The 17,765-nt window shown below is 27.0% G+C and overlaps 2 protein-coding genes across 3 annotated transcripts; both read left to right on the top strand.

The window, feature by feature from the left end:
• Positions 1-90: 90 nt before the first annotated feature.
• On the top strand, positions 91-2,623 carry pit (probable ATP-dependent RNA helicase pitchoune). Its single transcript, XM_089226843.1, has 6 exons — positions 91-279; positions 340-756; positions 1,295-1,459; positions 1,538-1,839; positions 1,901-2,053; positions 2,122-2,623. The coding sequence occupies exons 1-6, from the start codon at positions 264-266 to the stop codon at positions 2,599-2,601; spliced, it is 1,533 nt and encodes a 510-aa protein (XP_089082969.1). The 5' UTR covers positions 91-263; the 3' UTR covers positions 2,602-2,623.
• Positions 2,624-4,007: 1,384 nt separating this feature from the next.
• Positions 4,008-14,500, top strand: Fancd2 (Fanconi anemia complementation group D2). 2 transcript variants are annotated; one of them, XR_016191751.1, is made up of 26 exons: positions 4,008-4,763; positions 4,850-5,007; positions 5,072-5,205; positions 5,288-5,500; positions 5,561-5,753; positions 5,833-6,026; positions 6,102-6,255; positions 6,357-6,454; positions 6,529-6,697; positions 6,763-6,935; positions 7,008-7,153; positions 7,214-7,320; positions 7,406-7,479; positions 8,743-9,127; positions 9,185-9,327; positions 9,396-9,648; positions 11,105-11,350; positions 11,410-11,569; positions 12,306-12,521; positions 12,587-12,812; positions 12,872-13,061; positions 13,123-13,272; positions 13,348-13,515; positions 13,601-13,755; positions 13,925-13,994; positions 14,067-14,500. XR_016191751.1 is itself a non-coding variant. In XM_015518290.2 (24 exons), exons 1-24 carry the CDS (start codon positions 4,424-4,426, stop codon positions 13,757-13,759), a joined length of 4,449 nt encoding a protein of 1,482 aa, XP_015373776.2. In that variant the 5' UTR covers positions 4,008-4,423; the 3' UTR covers positions 13,760-13,861. The 2 variants fall into 2 exon arrangements, 1 of the variants encoding a protein (XP_015373776.2); XM_015518290.2 differs by lacking the exons at positions 13,925-13,994; positions 14,067-14,500 and having other exon boundaries at positions 13,601-13,861.
• Positions 14,501-17,765: the final 3,265 nt, after the last annotated feature.

Here is a 17,765-nt window from a genome sequence, read left to right as displayed (position 1 = left end):
CCAGTGAACGGAATATTCTACCGGTGTAACCACTTATTTATACCATGCTTCATGTGTGATTTGTAGTTAGTACACTTAACCTAAAACTAATCTTTTTAAGTCAGTAATTACTTCATAGTTCTGACTTCATTACTTCATAGACCATACTACCATAGTTATAAATTTCATACCTCAATAGTCAATATTTCATAGTTCATACTTCTGAATAATTAATAATTATATTTTTGACTTTTGTTTTTAAATGGTTTTATTGAATTGACAAAATGAGTGACGACACAAGTAATTTTTTAAATAATGTAGTTTAATACTAAGTAATTTTTATAATTTTTTCACTTACAGCATTGCCAGGTCCCAGCCTGGAGTTGAAAATAATGGCTGAAGATAGAAAATTTTCCAGTCTAGAAGGTCATGTATGTGAAAATACATTAAAGGGTATAGCAGACATGGGATTTACAGTTATGACTGAAATTCAAGCAAAAACTATACCTCCTTTGTTGGAGGGACGAGATTTAGTTGGAGCTGCTAAAACTGGCAGTGGAAAAACATTGGCCTTTTTAATACCCGCTGTAGAATTGATTTATAAGCTTAAGTTCATGCCCAGGAATGGTACTGGTTGTATAATTATATCTCCTACTAGAGAATTATCAATGCAGACATACGGTGTATTAAAAGAATTGATGAAACATCATCATCATACCTATGGCCTCATGATGGGAGGTGCAAATAGACAAACTGAAGCTACAAAACTGTCCAAAGGTAAATTTTTATTATTTTAACAATAGATAAAAATTTTATGAAAAAAGCAACTTTTTGTGGATTCTCTAAACTCATAGATTTCTCACTTTGATCGACTTATTTAAAACAATGTCATCTCACTATTTACTTTCTTTGACCCATATGAAACAGCCATTTTGGGTTCATCGTAACATTGTGTTTTTAGTTTTAATATGAACATATAAACACTGTTAAGAGTGATTAATTATATATTATCTATGTTAATGAGCTCAATTCATCCTAAAATATTAAGGGGGAAGTGCTTAAATACTCGGGAAATTTTAAAAGAAGCAAAGATGTGTGGGGTTTTTGCCCCTTATACTCCTTATATCTGATACATTTGATACAATCATCAATTTAGGAGGTTTTTGGTCGCAAACTAGATCTGTAATTTTATACCTATGTTTAATTTTTAAATACCTGATATATGTTTTAATAACTTTTTTAATATTAAAATATAAATTAACATCAATTATAATATTCAAACTTCATTCATGAAAAATCTTATTTTTATTTACAGGTATAAATATAGTTGTTGCCACCCCTGGAAGATTATTAGATCACTTACAAAATTCACCTGATTTTCTTTACAAAAATCTTCAATGTCTCATTATTGATGAAGCTGATCGTATTTTGGATATCGGATTTGAGGAAGAAATAAAACAAATAATAAATTTATTACCAAGTGAGTTTTTATAATCAAATATTGATTTATATTTTATAGGTATTTATTTATAATAATTAATAATCGAAATGTGTTTAGAACGAAGACAAACAATGCTATTTAGTGCCACTAAAACACCTAAAACCGATGCATTGACTACATTTGCATTAAAGAAAGAACCAATTTATATTGGAGTGGATGACAGTAAAGATGAAGCTACAGTTGACGGTTTAGAACAAGGATATGTTGTATGTCCATCTGAAAAACGATTCTTACTGTTGTTTACATTTTTGAAAAAAAACAGAAAGAAAAAAGTCATGGTGTTCTTTAGCTCGTGTTTGGCAGTAAAATATTTTCATGAGCTATTAAACTACATAGATTTGCCTGTTATGTGCATACACGTAAGATATTGTATTCAATTTATAATTGTGTTTGTAGTTACTTTATCTGGTTGTGATATAGGGTAAACAAAAACAAGAAAGGCGGACCACTACTTTTTTTCAGTTTTGTAATGCGGAAACTGGCATATTATTGTGTACTGATGTTGCAGCCAGGGGATTAGATATTCCATTAGTTGATTGGATTGTTCAATATGATCCCCCTGATGATCCCAAAGTGTGTATATTTACTTGAAATAATACTAATAATAAACAAATTGTTTAATTGTTATTATACATTGTTAGGAATATATTCACCGTGTAGGGCGTACCGCTCGAGGTGAAGGTAGTAGTGGACACGCTTTATTAATTTTGCGTCCTGAAGAATTAGGATTCCTACAATATTTAAAAAAAGCGAAAGTACCATTAAATGAATTTGATTTTTCATGGAATAAAATATCAGATATACAACTACAACTTGAAAAACTCATAGCTAAAAATTATTTCTTGCATATCTCTGCAAAAGAAGCATTTAAATCATATGTCCGTGCTTATGATTCACACCATCTTAAACAAATATTTGATGTTGGAACTTTGGATATTACAAAAGTTGCAGCTTCATTTGGATTTACTACACCTCCAGCTGTAGAACTAAATGCAAAAGCAGTTCGACCACGAAAACGACATGGTGGTGGTGGTTTGGGAAAATTCAATAATATGAATAAAGGTGATAAAAAAGTGTATAAATTTGTACAACCTCCAGATAAAAAGAAAAAAAAGAAATAAATGATAAATACTGATTTTTTAATGTACGCTTATATTTTTTATTAAAATTTGTGCCATATAGCTCTTATGTAGGGCTCAAGTATAATACATAATGAAACTATTAAAATGTAAATATAATAGTCATTAAATGTATAAATATAATTATATTTTAGTTACAATAAGTTAATTATGAGTAAAAAACGGAAACTTGAGGAATACAAAATTATTGTGTAAAATAATACTATTGTTCTACACATTTATTGAGGGATCTGATTAATATATTTATTATATACTATGTATATTTCACAATAAAAAGTATGGTCAACTGAAATTGAAGATAGAACTCAATGAATTTATTGCAGTTACTCATGACTCGATATCAAGCATATCGCTACAATGTTTGACTTAAAACATTCATCTGATAATTTGATCCTAGAGTAATGAGATTCTAAATAGATAATTCTAGTCTTACATTGATCCTTGGTGTTTTTTTTAAATGTACTCAAAGTAAGGTTCGAATTAATATTTTGTCACAACTAATTTTCAGTCAATACCCTCCACTATAATTTTGTTAATTGTTGGAAATTTTCTATTTTACCTCCCAAGCATCCCAACTGTATACTATTCTCTACCAGTGTCAACCCACAAAATTGAATATTGAGGCTACTATAAATCATACATAGTATAATTTATCTGTGGGGGCACCTCATTTATTTAATTTCAAAAGTAATTACCCTTTAAGAACTGACCCCTACAGTAAATTATTAACCAAGAATATATTTTTTGGTAAGTTGTGATCTATTTGTATCGTAGTTGGTGAATATTAAATTATAATAATTATTAAGAATTTAGTTTAACACAAATTATGTTATATCCAGGACTTGAGTAATGCAATCTTTTTTCGATTAATATGTTTTATTTTAACATGAATAAAACAGATATCATAATTTATTGGACAATATTGAGAGTTAGGACTATTTTGATCCAAGTACTATAGGTAGTCAATAGAACAAAGTTCTGAATTTCATATAAAATAAAATCAGCGATTATGAAAACATTAAATATTTATAATTGAGGATTTGTCAGATCTTAGTGATTCTACAAAACTTTCTAGCCAGTACTACAGCGTTTGTAGTTTACTATTAGTTTTGAATGTTTTGATAATATAATATAATAAACACACAGACTTCCATACTTATTATAGAAGTCCACGGCCATATATATATATAATCTATATGGATGTGTAGAAGTCTGTGAATAAACATCGTGGTACCTTATCTAACCACAGAATAGGTGAAATTATTATTATTATTATTAATCGCCTATTCTGTGATCTAACCGTGGTTTTATCTTCTTATCTCTATTTATAATCAATATTAGGAATGCAACAATGAAAACCCGCCATTTTCATGTTATCATTTTAAGTTAAACTCGAAAATGTCTAAGTAATGTTTCTTTAATTTTATCTAAAATCTAAATTCGTATTACAGACTACGGTTTATACTAATTTTCATACCGTTTTAAGATTTATTTTGTCTTGACTGTATCAAAATACTACATATTGATCACTACAATTAGAACCACGACTGACCACTGGCCAGTGGATACGCGAAAAAGTACAATTAACACAATAATTTCAAATTTTGATTTTTTGTTCATTTTATTTGTATTTACTGTTAAGTTATACATTTTATACAATACATTTAATTATAATGAATTCAATCGATCTGTGATATTTTATGATGGTGAATTATTTATGCTTTTAAAGTAAAGTTGTATTCTTTTTGTACCAACATTTGTTACTAATCCAAACCTAGTTTTGTTTACTACATTATAAATAACTATGTATAAAAGAAAGTTTCCAAAAACTGTAGTCGAAAATGCATCTTCTCAGTTGCACAAAAAATCTACAAATTCTTCTTTAAATGGTAGTACACCAAGTACGTCTATTACATACACTAACACAAGTTTGGAAGGTCAATCGCCGGAATCGCCATCAATGCTGGAGGAATTTGACCATTTTCCTGTTGTAAATAATATAAATTCTATGGATGATAATAGTGTTGACAATACGACGGATTGTTCACAACCTTTGTTTAATGACAGTGATGATGTTTATTCATATTTAAAACAAACATTCATGAGCTGTGGCTTACATTTAAAATGTGATCAAAATATATTGTGTAAGTAAATTACAAACTATATATCTATAGAACATACAGTTTAATATGAAACACATTGTTTCAAATGATTATTAATTTCTTTTCAGCCGTTAAAGAGTATGAATTCCTGCAAAATATTAACTCCAAACTATCTAACGATTCTGAAGAAATTGGTGAAATTGACGTTGCAAATAAATTTTTTAAAGAGTTTGAAGCATATCACAACGATAAAATAAATCTTAAAGTAGCTCTTTCACCATATAAAGTAAGCTTTGGGATACAACTTTAGAATTATAAATTCAAACAATATCTATGTATTTTATATTTAGACTATTCCAGAAAATAAATTTCAACAACAAAGAGATACTTTAGCTCGTCTTTTACTTCAAGTGCCTCAACTTCAATCAAATATGATTGATTTTTTGTTTGACAAAATGGCAGAAATAAATTTAGAAGATACAACGTAAGATACCTTAGCTAATTTATTATTTTTTATTTAATTAATTATCAATATCTAATAGTTTCATTTGTATTTTTAATTTTAGGGATGATTCTATTTTACCAGTACAAAAATGGGTACGATTATTGATAAGACCATTTAAGTATCTATATACTGTCTTAGATTTGAGAAAAACTTGCAATAAATTATTTGACAGTCTGTATGTTATGTCTGATATCGACATAAAAAGGGAACTTATTTTATCAATTCCAGATATAGTGCTAGATAGTGAGGATCATGATGCACTTGAAGAGTTATGGTATGAGTGATAAATCACTGAGTCTAATAGTAATTTTAATGTTTTGTTTTTATGTTTTAGTAAGCTCCTTAGAAATGATAAAGAATTAATGGCTACTATTTTGGAAACTATTAATCAATTGAACATCAGCAAAGATGAATTATCATTAATTCAAATGGATATGATACCTGTAATCCATCATACTCCACCAGATATACTACCAGCACTGGTTAAATTTTTGATTAAAGTATATGATCGTGCTGTAGCTGAAAAAGTAAGTATTTAATTTATAGAGTTATGTTAAACTATCAAATATAACTAACTCAGTTTAATTTTTACAATTTAAATTTCAGATTGTGAATGGTTTAAGGTCAGAACTTGCATTTTCAACACCAGACAGCATTTCTCAAAATTCAACTACTGATCATTTGTCAAGCATACAACTTATAATTTTCAACTGTATTCATGATAGGTTTTTGTCATGCAAATTATTATTGGAAGTTTGGATGAAGACAATTAGTCAAATACAATCCCACATAGAACATATGTAAATTAATTAATATAAACTATTTTTAATCTGATAAATTAGCTTTTGAATTAACATTGTTTAATTATATTTTAGACCATTAGATGTTGTTATCATGTTTTTGGCATATTCTGCATCTTTTAATGTCCATTCATTAAAAAGTTCTGTATTGGCTATTTTTAAAGAACGTTTAAAAAATGGATTTATTCGTTCAGAAATTATGGTGAAGACTTTTCAAACATTTACTCCGGTTGGTTATTAATGAGTTTATAATATTTTATATTATTATAAAAAAATAAAAAGTTAAAGATTATAATTTGAATGTATTGTTTTTTATATTTTTTAATGAAGGTATTCAAACAATATTTTGAAATGTTTATTGATTTATTTTCCAATCTTCTTAAAGCTACTGACTATGTTTCAATTGAAGTTGTATCTAGCATGATAGTGTAAGTACTTAAAAAGAAGTTAATACATTAACAGATTTTTTAATTTTCGGGTAATTAACTATTTACATTTTCAGTAACTGTTTCAATAATATTGATCAATGTTGGTGTAAATGGATTGTGGACGAACTTCTTGTTTTGTTGGGTACAGGAAACAAGTCTACTATTGAAAATGTATTAAACATACTAACTGAATTAACTGAAAAAAGGATTGACAAAGTTCAACCTTTAGCTACTCGTTTGATGGTAATTTAATATTAGTCTAAATAGAATTAATATAATTACTAATTTGTATTTTATCTTTTGTACAGTATGTTTTCATGAATAAAGTTCATGATTTTTCCACAAAAGACATAGCTCAAGTCTTAGATATGTTGTGTAAAATTGCCTATTCTGAAGGTCCTGATGGCATTAATAACTGTTCAGTGTTCCAAGATGAGATAAATATATTTGTACAAAAAGAACTTTGTTCCCTTAATATTGTGTAAATGGAATTTTCCATCTTCCTCATTTTTATTTTTGATGAAAATCATTTCCTTTTTAATTTTTACTTCAGATCTCAAAGAGTTGGAATCATCGGTGCAGTTATGTTGATAAAACACATAGTTCTATTGACTTCTGATGAAGAAAGTATCTCTATTGATAAGTCCAACGATGATATTTTACTTACTAAAAAAGCAAAAGAAGCTTATTCCCTTATAGGTAATTTATTAAAATAAATAAATTTAATTTTAAATTTCAATACCATCATGCTATTTTCAGAATTATTAGTTACCAGAACCCAATCAGATACAGACTCTCAAATTTTGTTTTTTGACCAATTTTCACTTATGCTATTTCATGGACTTCCCCTTGATAAAACGTTTATGGTAGGTAATTCATTTTTGTTCGTATTGAAGCAATTTAAATTTCATTCTAAAATGATTTATTACTAAATGGTGATTGTTTCTTTAGTATGCTGTATCTTCAGTTATGAAAAAGAATTTTCAGTATAGTTTTTTAATTGCTGCTAACGATTTTAATAATGAGTAAGTATTAATTTTGTACAACATGTTATGTATAAATAAAATATAATATAAAATGTAGACATTAATTTTATCAGATAAAATTATTCAAATTAATGTGTATATTCTAGAGTATGTCCCAGAAGTCCTATATTATGTGTAACTAGTCAATATATTTAAATTTTTTTACAACAATTAGTATTTAAATTCTAATTAAATGGAATAAGAATTAAATTATTACTTTTATTAATTCAAATATAATATCACATATATTCATCATTTTTATTGAAACACTATATATATACATATTAATTATGGGTTGAATCCTGATTTATTAAATTGAACCAAACTTTAAATTTTTTCGAACCTGAACTGAACCTTTATATTTTTTACCTAGAATCAGTTTACGTTGAATTCGAACTCAACATATATTTTACTATTCATTTTCAAAGTATATGTAAAATATCATTAATTATTATATAGTAATTATTTCTAAATAATCATTATCAATTTTTTTTTTATTTTTAAACTTGAATTGTTTAAATATTTGGTCTTTGAATTATTGTGGCTATCAAGTTCAAAGTCTAATTCAACAAATATTTTCAAGTTTAATAGTTGATAGTTGATTATTGATAATTCGGTTCGATTTTCAAAAATTCGAACAGTTCAACTCATCACTAATATATACATATATAATTAAGTGAGAATCAAAATCAAATTTAAATAAAATAAAGTTATTGACTGTAAGAATAATAGGTTATGTTAGTAAACCACAAATCTTATCATTTAATCAATCTTGCTTTCTTTTTTTTATACCAGTTTATTTCTTACCTATTTTGTTTTACACTAAAAAAATGATTTATTACGTTCTCAGTTCATAATTAAATCAATATGATTACATAAAGTTGCAGAAAATATGTAAAGCTATGAAATTGAGTACCCATTCAAATCATCAAAAACCATCATACAATGTTATATCAACAGATTATTAGAAAAAAAATGCATTATCTTTAAAGCATAATGTCGTAAAGTTTCACTAATAATTAGATATTGATTAATTACTGTAAAAAATTTGCATTTAAATATATTGATTTTCAATGGAAATGTCAAAGGATATACAAGACTTTTGGGATACACTATGCACATATAATACAAATCTTTAGTTTAGTGTATGTAGGTTTAAATTGTGTATTTGTTATTTACAAATGTATTTTAAAGAGTTGTTATTTCACTATTGGATATATATAAAATAATTGTATTGAGCTAATTTTACATTTAATTTAATAGGAACTGTTTGGTAGATTGTTCTTTAACATTTTGTCTTGACAAAGAACTTGATGAGATTATTGCTGTCAATTTATGTCCTAAAGTCATTAGTGAAATTAAGAAAAATGATAGTGCAATAGTTATGGGATTACAAAGCTGTCATTCAAACGCTTTAACATCAATGTTTCGTTTAGTCAGAGGTTTGGAACGTGAAGATTTAACCGAAATTGACGCATTATTGGGATGTCCACTTGTAATGCCTACTAGTAAAACCATTGATGAATTTGAAATGTTATCTCCAGAACAACAAAGTGTAGTAATTCATACACTTTTTGATGCTGTTAATTGGTTTCATGAAGTCATTAATTGTTTTTCTTATTTGATTAAACAAAAAAATGGAGATAAAGTAAGTAAATATAAATATAAATTTGATTATGAAAATTAATTATTAATTTTTTTAAAGGTACTCATTAGATTGAGAACTATAATATATTTGATTAAAACTATAAAAAAATGTTTATCAGTGATGTACGAACCAGAATATATTCCACCATTGTGTTATTATGGATTAAATGTAGAAAAGCCAAACTTCAATAAGAATAAAAAGTAATGTAAAAACATAAATACATATATAAGTTATTAATAATTTGGTTCAAAAATAATAATTTGTTTAGAAAGTCATTAAAATCAAAGAAGAAAAATACTAATGGAAAAGGAAAGAAAGCAGTAAAAGAAAAAAAAAATGTTTCTCTTGAATCAACCAATTCATCAAATTTTAATGTTACTAATTTAATAGAAGATGATAATGATGATTTTTTGGAAAATGAAGTGGATCTTAGTATTTATCAAAATTATTTTCGTGAACTTGATATTGATACTTGGCTTATACTGACACAAAAGTTTGTCGTCAATCCTGACCCTGAACAGGTTTGTTAAAAGAAACAATTTTGAGTATGTATGTTAAAAAAAGCTATTAAATTTAAATAGGTAAAGTAATTTATTTGAAAAAAATATCAGTTAACCTACACTATATTACTACTTATTGTGTTACTACACCATTCAGAATGAGATCAATACTGAGCATTGTCTGAGCAGCAAATTTATGCACTGGACTATGTACTTTGTTTAGCTGAATTGATTGACGTTATCTAACTGTCGCCTCCTGATATTGATCATATTTTGAATATAATGTAATAAATATAGTATATGATTATTAAGTGTATCATCAAGTATCCACATTATGCCATTTATTTTGATAGTTAATTACTGTTCCATGATTACAATATCATATTATATATAAAGACAATGTTACATTGTTATATATTGGATAATATAAATATAATACTGTTATATCTTTAACGGCTGCAATTGTATGTTAAGAGGACACAACACTAGTATGTTTTGTTCCGTCTTACAAATGTAAAACAGAATAAACTGTTTTGCGGGGGTAAAAACCAAGAGCCACAGGCGTGACTAAAAAACAAAATTTTCATACATTGAGGAGACACCATACTTGCCAAAAAATTGAACTATCGTAAAAATTCAACATACAATTTCTAATAATATTTTTACCTTTGAATTTTAAAAGAAGTTAATTCCTTTAAATTTTTTAACTGACGGAGCTAAACGTTATTTGCTGAACGTGAATTTGATATGTTACGTACTTGTAAGACGGAGATGACACATGTAGGCAGTGGCGGATTTAGCGTCAGGCAAAGTAGGCAGTTGCCTAGGGTGGCAATTTTAGGCCAATATTTTATTGAAAATATACTTTAAGTTTCTTTTTGATTTTCTTATGTACGGTGATTACTTTGAAGGATGGAATATGAAAATGTTTAATATTTGTATAACATAATATTCTTGTTAATATAATTTCTTCATTATTTTATAATACTGATACATAACAATAAACGTCCATGTAAATACGAACGACTGCCGGAACGTATATTATCTATTATCTAAATACTAACCATAGATTATATATTTTGTTATTTTGTTTTTTTACTAAGTCGTAATGGGGCAGCAAAAAAAAAATTGTCTTGGGGCAGCAATTGTGTAAATCCGTCTCTGCATGTAGGTATGGCGTTCTTTTAAAGATGGCATTTACTGTGCAATATTGTTTTTAACTATACATATTATATCAAACACAAGTAGAAGTTTGAAAAACTCAAAATGTATTATAAAAATAGACAGCATAATCGGTACTTGGTAAACTTAATAATCATCTTATATATTTATTGTGCTCTATTTAAAATCCGATATTTAAGACTCCAAATTTATGTACAATATAGTTGTGAACATTATATGTGAAATATAGTTTTTATTTTTTTACCTAGTTATCTATTATTCAGGATTATTATACTTTTACTTAATTTATTTATAGAATGAAGAGTTTACACCTGAATTAGGTCCTTCGGAGTTACGTTATTTAATGGAAGATGTGTTACTAAAGTTGGAGCATATTGTTTTTAAAAACAAAAAAATTAGTCCACTGGTTAAAACTAAATCCAATGATACCATCGGATTTAGTAGTGTTTCTTTAGTACCTACTAAAACCATAATCAAAAACTTTATTAAACTTCTTCCATACTTGTTTACTGATTTAGAAATTATTTCAGAGTTTTTTAAGGTAAGTAATTAAAGTTATATATAATATAAAAATTAATGGTTAAAAAAATTTTTCATCAGAATTTATTGATGGCAAATGACAATATACTAGATGCCCCTGGAATGTTTATGCCAGAGTCTTATGATATTAAACATTGTGTCGAGTTAATCCTGAAATCTCTAGTGATATTATTCCAATGGAATGATTTTGAATCATCCAATACAGATGATCTTTTTAAAAGTAAGTTGATTTACTAATAATATTAATAGACAATTTAGATAAAGAAGATAAAATAAAAACAGATTATTCAGTTAACACTAAAACACATTTAGAAGTACATGTGTATTTTTTTATCATAAAAGAAATTTACAATCTATATACAAGATAATATAATAATTAATAAGTAAATGTGATTACAAATATAAGACGTCAAAATGTGAGGAAAGGGAGTGTCCAGTTAGGGGGTTGTCAGGTATTGTGCAAAAAAAGAATTTGTTGCTCAGACTTATTTTCAAAGTAATGGCCTTTGGGATTGAGCAATTTTGAATTTGTTTACGCATAGCATGTACGTTATAATTTACCACACTTTTCATACATTTTTTTATTCTATTTTAGTACTTACGTAATTTAACCTTTTTAAAATAATGGTTTTTCAAATTTACAAATGGAGCAAGTAAAGAGTATGATAAGTAATTGCTGCCTTTGCTTACTGACTCTAGTCTAATACACCTAAAAAGTTTAAAAAGTTGAGTATTAATCATGTGTATTAATGTTTACATTTTACATTATATACATATTCACTACTAGAAATTAATTGTGATTTTGGCCTTGTAATTCAAAACAAGTTTATCATATTTGTAAATTATTTAGTGTTACATAATTTTAAACCATTAAGTCACTGTATTTAATTTTAAAAAAAAACTAATGATTCTGTTTTTTAATTTGTGCATATAATTGTATTCCAAAATTATTTTAGATGCCTTGAAGAAAATAACAAATAGAACCGACTTGAGTAGCCAGAGTACACAATTTAAACGCCCATTTTGCAAAAAGGGATTAATCTCTGATAAAATTAAGTATCTAAAAGAGTTTCAGGGTGTTGTACTTCATTTAGATGCTGCTGTTAGCTTAGTCAATATCATACAAATTTTGAAAAATTTTGCAGATGAACCAGAGAACGATATTATTTTAAGTAATTAATAATATTAGATCTCATATTAGACCTATTTTTTTTTATTATTATATTCATTTTTCCAGGAGATACTTGTTGGAATTTTTTAACTCGGCAATGGTACTCAATGAATGGCATAGAAGAAAATGGTTCAAAATACAATGATCAAATTAAATTTTTACTTGAGATCTATTTGCAATGTCATACTGATAAACTAAAAAAGTTGGTTGAAATAGTTGATTGGTTAGAAGAAGAAGTCTTAGTAATAGAAACAAAGACTGATAAACTAAAAACATTGCCAACAATTAAAAAGTAAGTTGATATAATTAAAAACAAATTCATTATCCTAAATAACATTTATTTTTATTTAGAACAAACTTTAAGATTTTAATCAAAGTTATACTCAACTCTTTGTTGGATTCAGTTAAAAATGACTTGAAAACTGCTGAAAGTGAGCTAGACCGCCTGATTGTTTGGCAGTCAGCTATTTATGTAATGGAAAAAATAGTACAAACAATAAAAAAACAAGATTCAAGAGATAATCTTCTTATATTTGTCAAAGTAATGCACCTAATAATGAATAACATTATTTATTTTTTATTAATTATTGTTTAAATTTCAGGGTTCTATATTATTATTAAAACTGTTCTTAGCTGAAGGAATGACCATTTGTCAAAATTTATTTAAAGTTCGTACTAAAGAAGTATCGAAAGTTTTAAAAAATCTTCAAGTTATCACAAGATACATACAAAATATTTGCAATTATACAAAAGTTAGATTTTACACCAAACACAATATTAAATTTATCAATGCCAACATATTTTTATTATAATTTTATTGATTTTAGGTGATAAAAGATAATGCCCTGAGTAATTGTTTACCAAATATAAGAGGTATTTTAGAAGCTCTGCTATTAAAAGTGAAAAATCTAATTGTCATGAATGGTTGTACTGATGCTTTGTTTATGGGCATTATGAAAAACATGGATATTAAAGGAGATGAAATAATGTCACAGGTATAATATATTCATTGTCAAGTTTGTCTATAATATTTTAAATAATTTAAGTATATTCATGGTGATTATTTTTATATATTATTAGAATGATAGCTCAAATGATAGTGATGACGATGATGATGATGATGATGATGATGAAGACAAAACAGAATCAAATGATTTTATTCAACAACTGGGAAATGATAAGACTTCTAATGATGATGATGATGATGAAGATTCCGATAATAATTCATCAATATTGTAATTTTTTAATAATTTAGTTATGTAATGATTTTTCAATATTATTATGTATAGTTGTAATATTTAATGTTCTTAAAATAAAATAATTGCATAGATTCTTAACAAATGTTTGATCATTTTTTTTTTCATTCACCTTTCACCCTCGATTAAATGTTTGATCAATACTTAGGTGATATAACTGTATTTTGGCCATCAGTATTTATTTCAAAGATGTCCTGTGAAAAATCTCAAAAACCCTAGTGAGTAATTAAAATAATTCTTATAGTTATATTTGCTTTTATTGTTAATGGTGTTTTTTTTTTTTAATACAGTGACATTATATGTAAAGAACGTTTGAGATCATGTAAATGTAAATATCTAGATCTAATTTTTAAAGAAATTGATGATTTGATTTTGGCTCAAAACTCTGCTATTGAAGGGGTAAAATTTCAAATGTTTTTTGATGACAGATTTCCATATGACAAATTTAAACTCAACCCATTATCGAATAAACAACGGACACGACTAAGAAACATGTTTTGTGATCGAAAACCTTTTGTGTAACAATAAATAACTACTCTGACAGAAAGTGAATAGCTTTAGATACTTACTAGATGATGATTATCAATTAGTTTCAGGTAAAACTTTAGTCTAACATCAAATGAAAAACAAAGCTATCTACAATCTACACAATAACATATTAATTGAGGCGCCCACAAATGGGGGTCAGTCAGTGCTAATGCAGAATGCACCTAATCTAAGGCTTAAAAAAATGTATTACTATATTTATTTAGATTATATATATATATATTATATACTATTTACATTTGTAAGACGACTACTTTTTTTTAAGACGAACACAACATGTTGCGTAAATGTAGCCATGCAGGTATCCTTTTTTTCAAGTGACTATGTTGTACCTATGCTGAACTGTTAGCACATTGCTTCTTCCACATGCGGCATAATTTATTAACAATATACAGTGAAACTTCCATTAACGGACACTTCTAAATAGCGGAATTTTTTTTGGGAACGGGGACATTTTCACTATTATTTAACAGGAAAATCCCTAAAAATCGGACACTTTTATGGTAATTTAATTTTGATTTTGACAATTCTAAAATATAGAATAATAGTGGAATGCCTTTATAAATATCTATATTTTTCTATTTATTTTTTTGTTGTGTGAAGTAGCCTTCATTACCTTTTCCTACTCGTATTTAGTTATTGTGTATTCCATTACATACGAACGTATTCGTAAACATATTCTCGGAAGCAGTTGAATTAGAAAATGCCTTGATACACTAAATCACTAGGCATCAAGGTCTAAACAAGTTAAAGTAACTGAATTTTTCTTATAATTTTAAATAATAATATGTACAATTAATATTTGCATTAAAATAATAAAAATATAGAACTATCATTGATTATAAATATTATATAAATAATAAAATATTTTGTAAATATATCATTATTAATTTCTCTGAGTTATTTTCGAGAATTTATCCTCCCCCTCCCCTCTGAATAGCGGGCACCTCTAAATAACTATCAAAGTTACGACAACTGAGAGTATCCGGTATTTAGAGGTTTCACTGTATATACAACTGTGATTGTCCCTTTTGCAGACTTGTACTACTTTCCTTGGCGAAGCTAGTGTGTATGTATAGGAGACGTGTCCTAAAAATGATCAAATTAAATAATTAAAAAGAAAAATATCTTATGACTATTAATAGTGTAACGTTCTGGTATTTTTTTTTTATAAAGGTAGAAAAACTTTGGAAGTACTTTTTTTTACTATTTAAACTTTAAGCATAGCTTGTGATCAAGGTAGGGAGTTAATATTACTTACTAATAATATACAGATTGCTTATGATAACAGGATAAACACCCATAATATTCTAATTTATTAAATGTTGGCTATGAAAAGAGAAACTTATATGAATTTCTTACTGAAAAATAAAATTAATTAAAAAATGTCTCATGGATATAAATATCGCAAAAAGAGTGAAAATAGTTTGAAGGAAAAATTTTACCTTTGTATGGTCGTATGAAGGATAATGATATAAATATTTGCTGAAAATTTCAAGTTTCTACAGTAATTCATTTTTTAATAACAACAAAATAATATAAAAATCAATTAATAAGAATTCCCTATTTACAGCTAAATATAAAAACATCGTAAAAACCTTTTTAATTATAAATTATAATTTATAGAATATTAGAACTAAGTGGAATAACATTGAAATGATTGGTTTTCTTTATTTACTTTTTACTTTCTATCTTTACAGTAATTTTAACAATTCCTATACCTTAGGCTGGGACTATACACGGCGGATCCCGTCAAAAATTCAAAATGTATTAATTTATATCGGAGTAGCTATACACGACGGATGTTATACGCTGCGTTTTCATCTGCGGCGAAAAACGCCGGCCGGCTTGCATTTTGGCGGACGAACGCCGGTGTAATAAAAACTCCTAATCTTACATTATTTTAAAATAGGATGGGCTAACTGGGTGACGGAAAACTCTTCGTTTACGCCATAATTTTATAAATACAATTTAATATTTTTAAGTGGATATTCAATATTTTATCAATTTAATTACCTACCTACCAAGAATCAATAAGTAATAAATAGATTATATATTTCATTCGTAGATAGTTATAGTAACCTATATGTTAAAATTAACATAATATAGGATAACATAAATAAAAATATTAAATTATTACATAATTGATATTAAGTTGTATCAAAATATCTAAGTATAGATACATTATTATAATTGATGTTTATATTTTGTATTAGTTACCTAATATTTTAATTTATAGAAGTATTAAGAAAAGTTTTGTTTGTATCCATATAGAAAAGTTCAATAGGTGAACTGTATACGAAATATAGGAAAATTAAAGTGCATTGAAACTTCCTGCATTGGCCAAAATTTTAAAATGGGGTGCTGCGAGGACATTTGGGGGACCATATTTGTAACTTGGAACAACTTTGTGAATAAATAAATTACCCATATTAAAAACAAAAATTAATAATTTACCTATACTATATCATTGATCGTCTAGGCTCAACCTAATCAACCTCAAAGGTGTACCGCAAACTTCCAGTGTATAAATTTGAAATTTCTTTCCTCCTTCTTCTTATGCCTCATTTATGGTAATTATTAGCGCCGGTGTAATTTTCGGCATAATGATCGATAAGTGTCTAATGTCTATTATTAATTTGTGTTATTCGATTGCGATGATTATGTTTATATTATTGATACAATAATTATGGGGTTTGTCATTTTTTTTAAATATTGTATAGATATATGAGTTGGAATATGCTCGACGGATGCGTAGATGCGTTCTGCGTATAGCTCGTCCGTCGGAAAACGCCACGGAATACGCCGAGCATAGCCCCAGCCTTATAATTAATTGATAGTTTATCTATATTAAATACATCAATTGTTTTTAGATCAAACTAACATAATATGTAATTGTTTATGACAACATTTGTTTTAGAATTCGTCATTATTTATCTAATCATAATTTTTTTCTTTGTAATTAGTAAATAATACGGTAATTTTGTAGACCCTCCCCACCCCGTCAGATTTTTCTGGTGCTATCCCTGCTAGTATATGTTTGAGAGGGGTTGCTAATTTCTCTACTTGTTACGTTTTAATGTATGAATGGTTGTTTTCTTAGGCCCATAAAAAAAAAAAAAAAATATTAAAAACCTATTCTTGTAAAATCAATACATTTATTGCTCCGCTCCGTATCTAAAATTAATTTTATTCCTAGCATGTTGTTTTTTGGGGGATCCTTTAGTGCTACATATTCATTGCACAACTCAGTGCTCGTATGTGCCACTGTATATTGTATCTTGTGTGAGTGTGTGACACGCAAGCACAGTACAACATAATATGAAATTGTCAGTAGTCAGCAGAAGTCAACATATATAAACGCCTTCCATAACTGTGTCACGAAGCATGCGCATATTTTACCCTTCCACTATTGATTTTAAAATGTTCATTGATAACAACGT

The sequence above is a fragment of the Diuraphis noxia genome, unplaced genomic scaffold, assembly GCF_037042655.1.
Source record: "Diuraphis noxia isolate RWA-SAM2 unplaced genomic scaffold, SU_Dnox_SAM2 contig0004, whole genome shotgun sequence".
Classification (NCBI taxonomy): domain Eukaryota; kingdom Metazoa; phylum Arthropoda; class Insecta; order Hemiptera; family Aphididae; genus Diuraphis; species Diuraphis noxia.
This window is presented reverse-complemented; position numbering and strand designations above follow the sequence as displayed.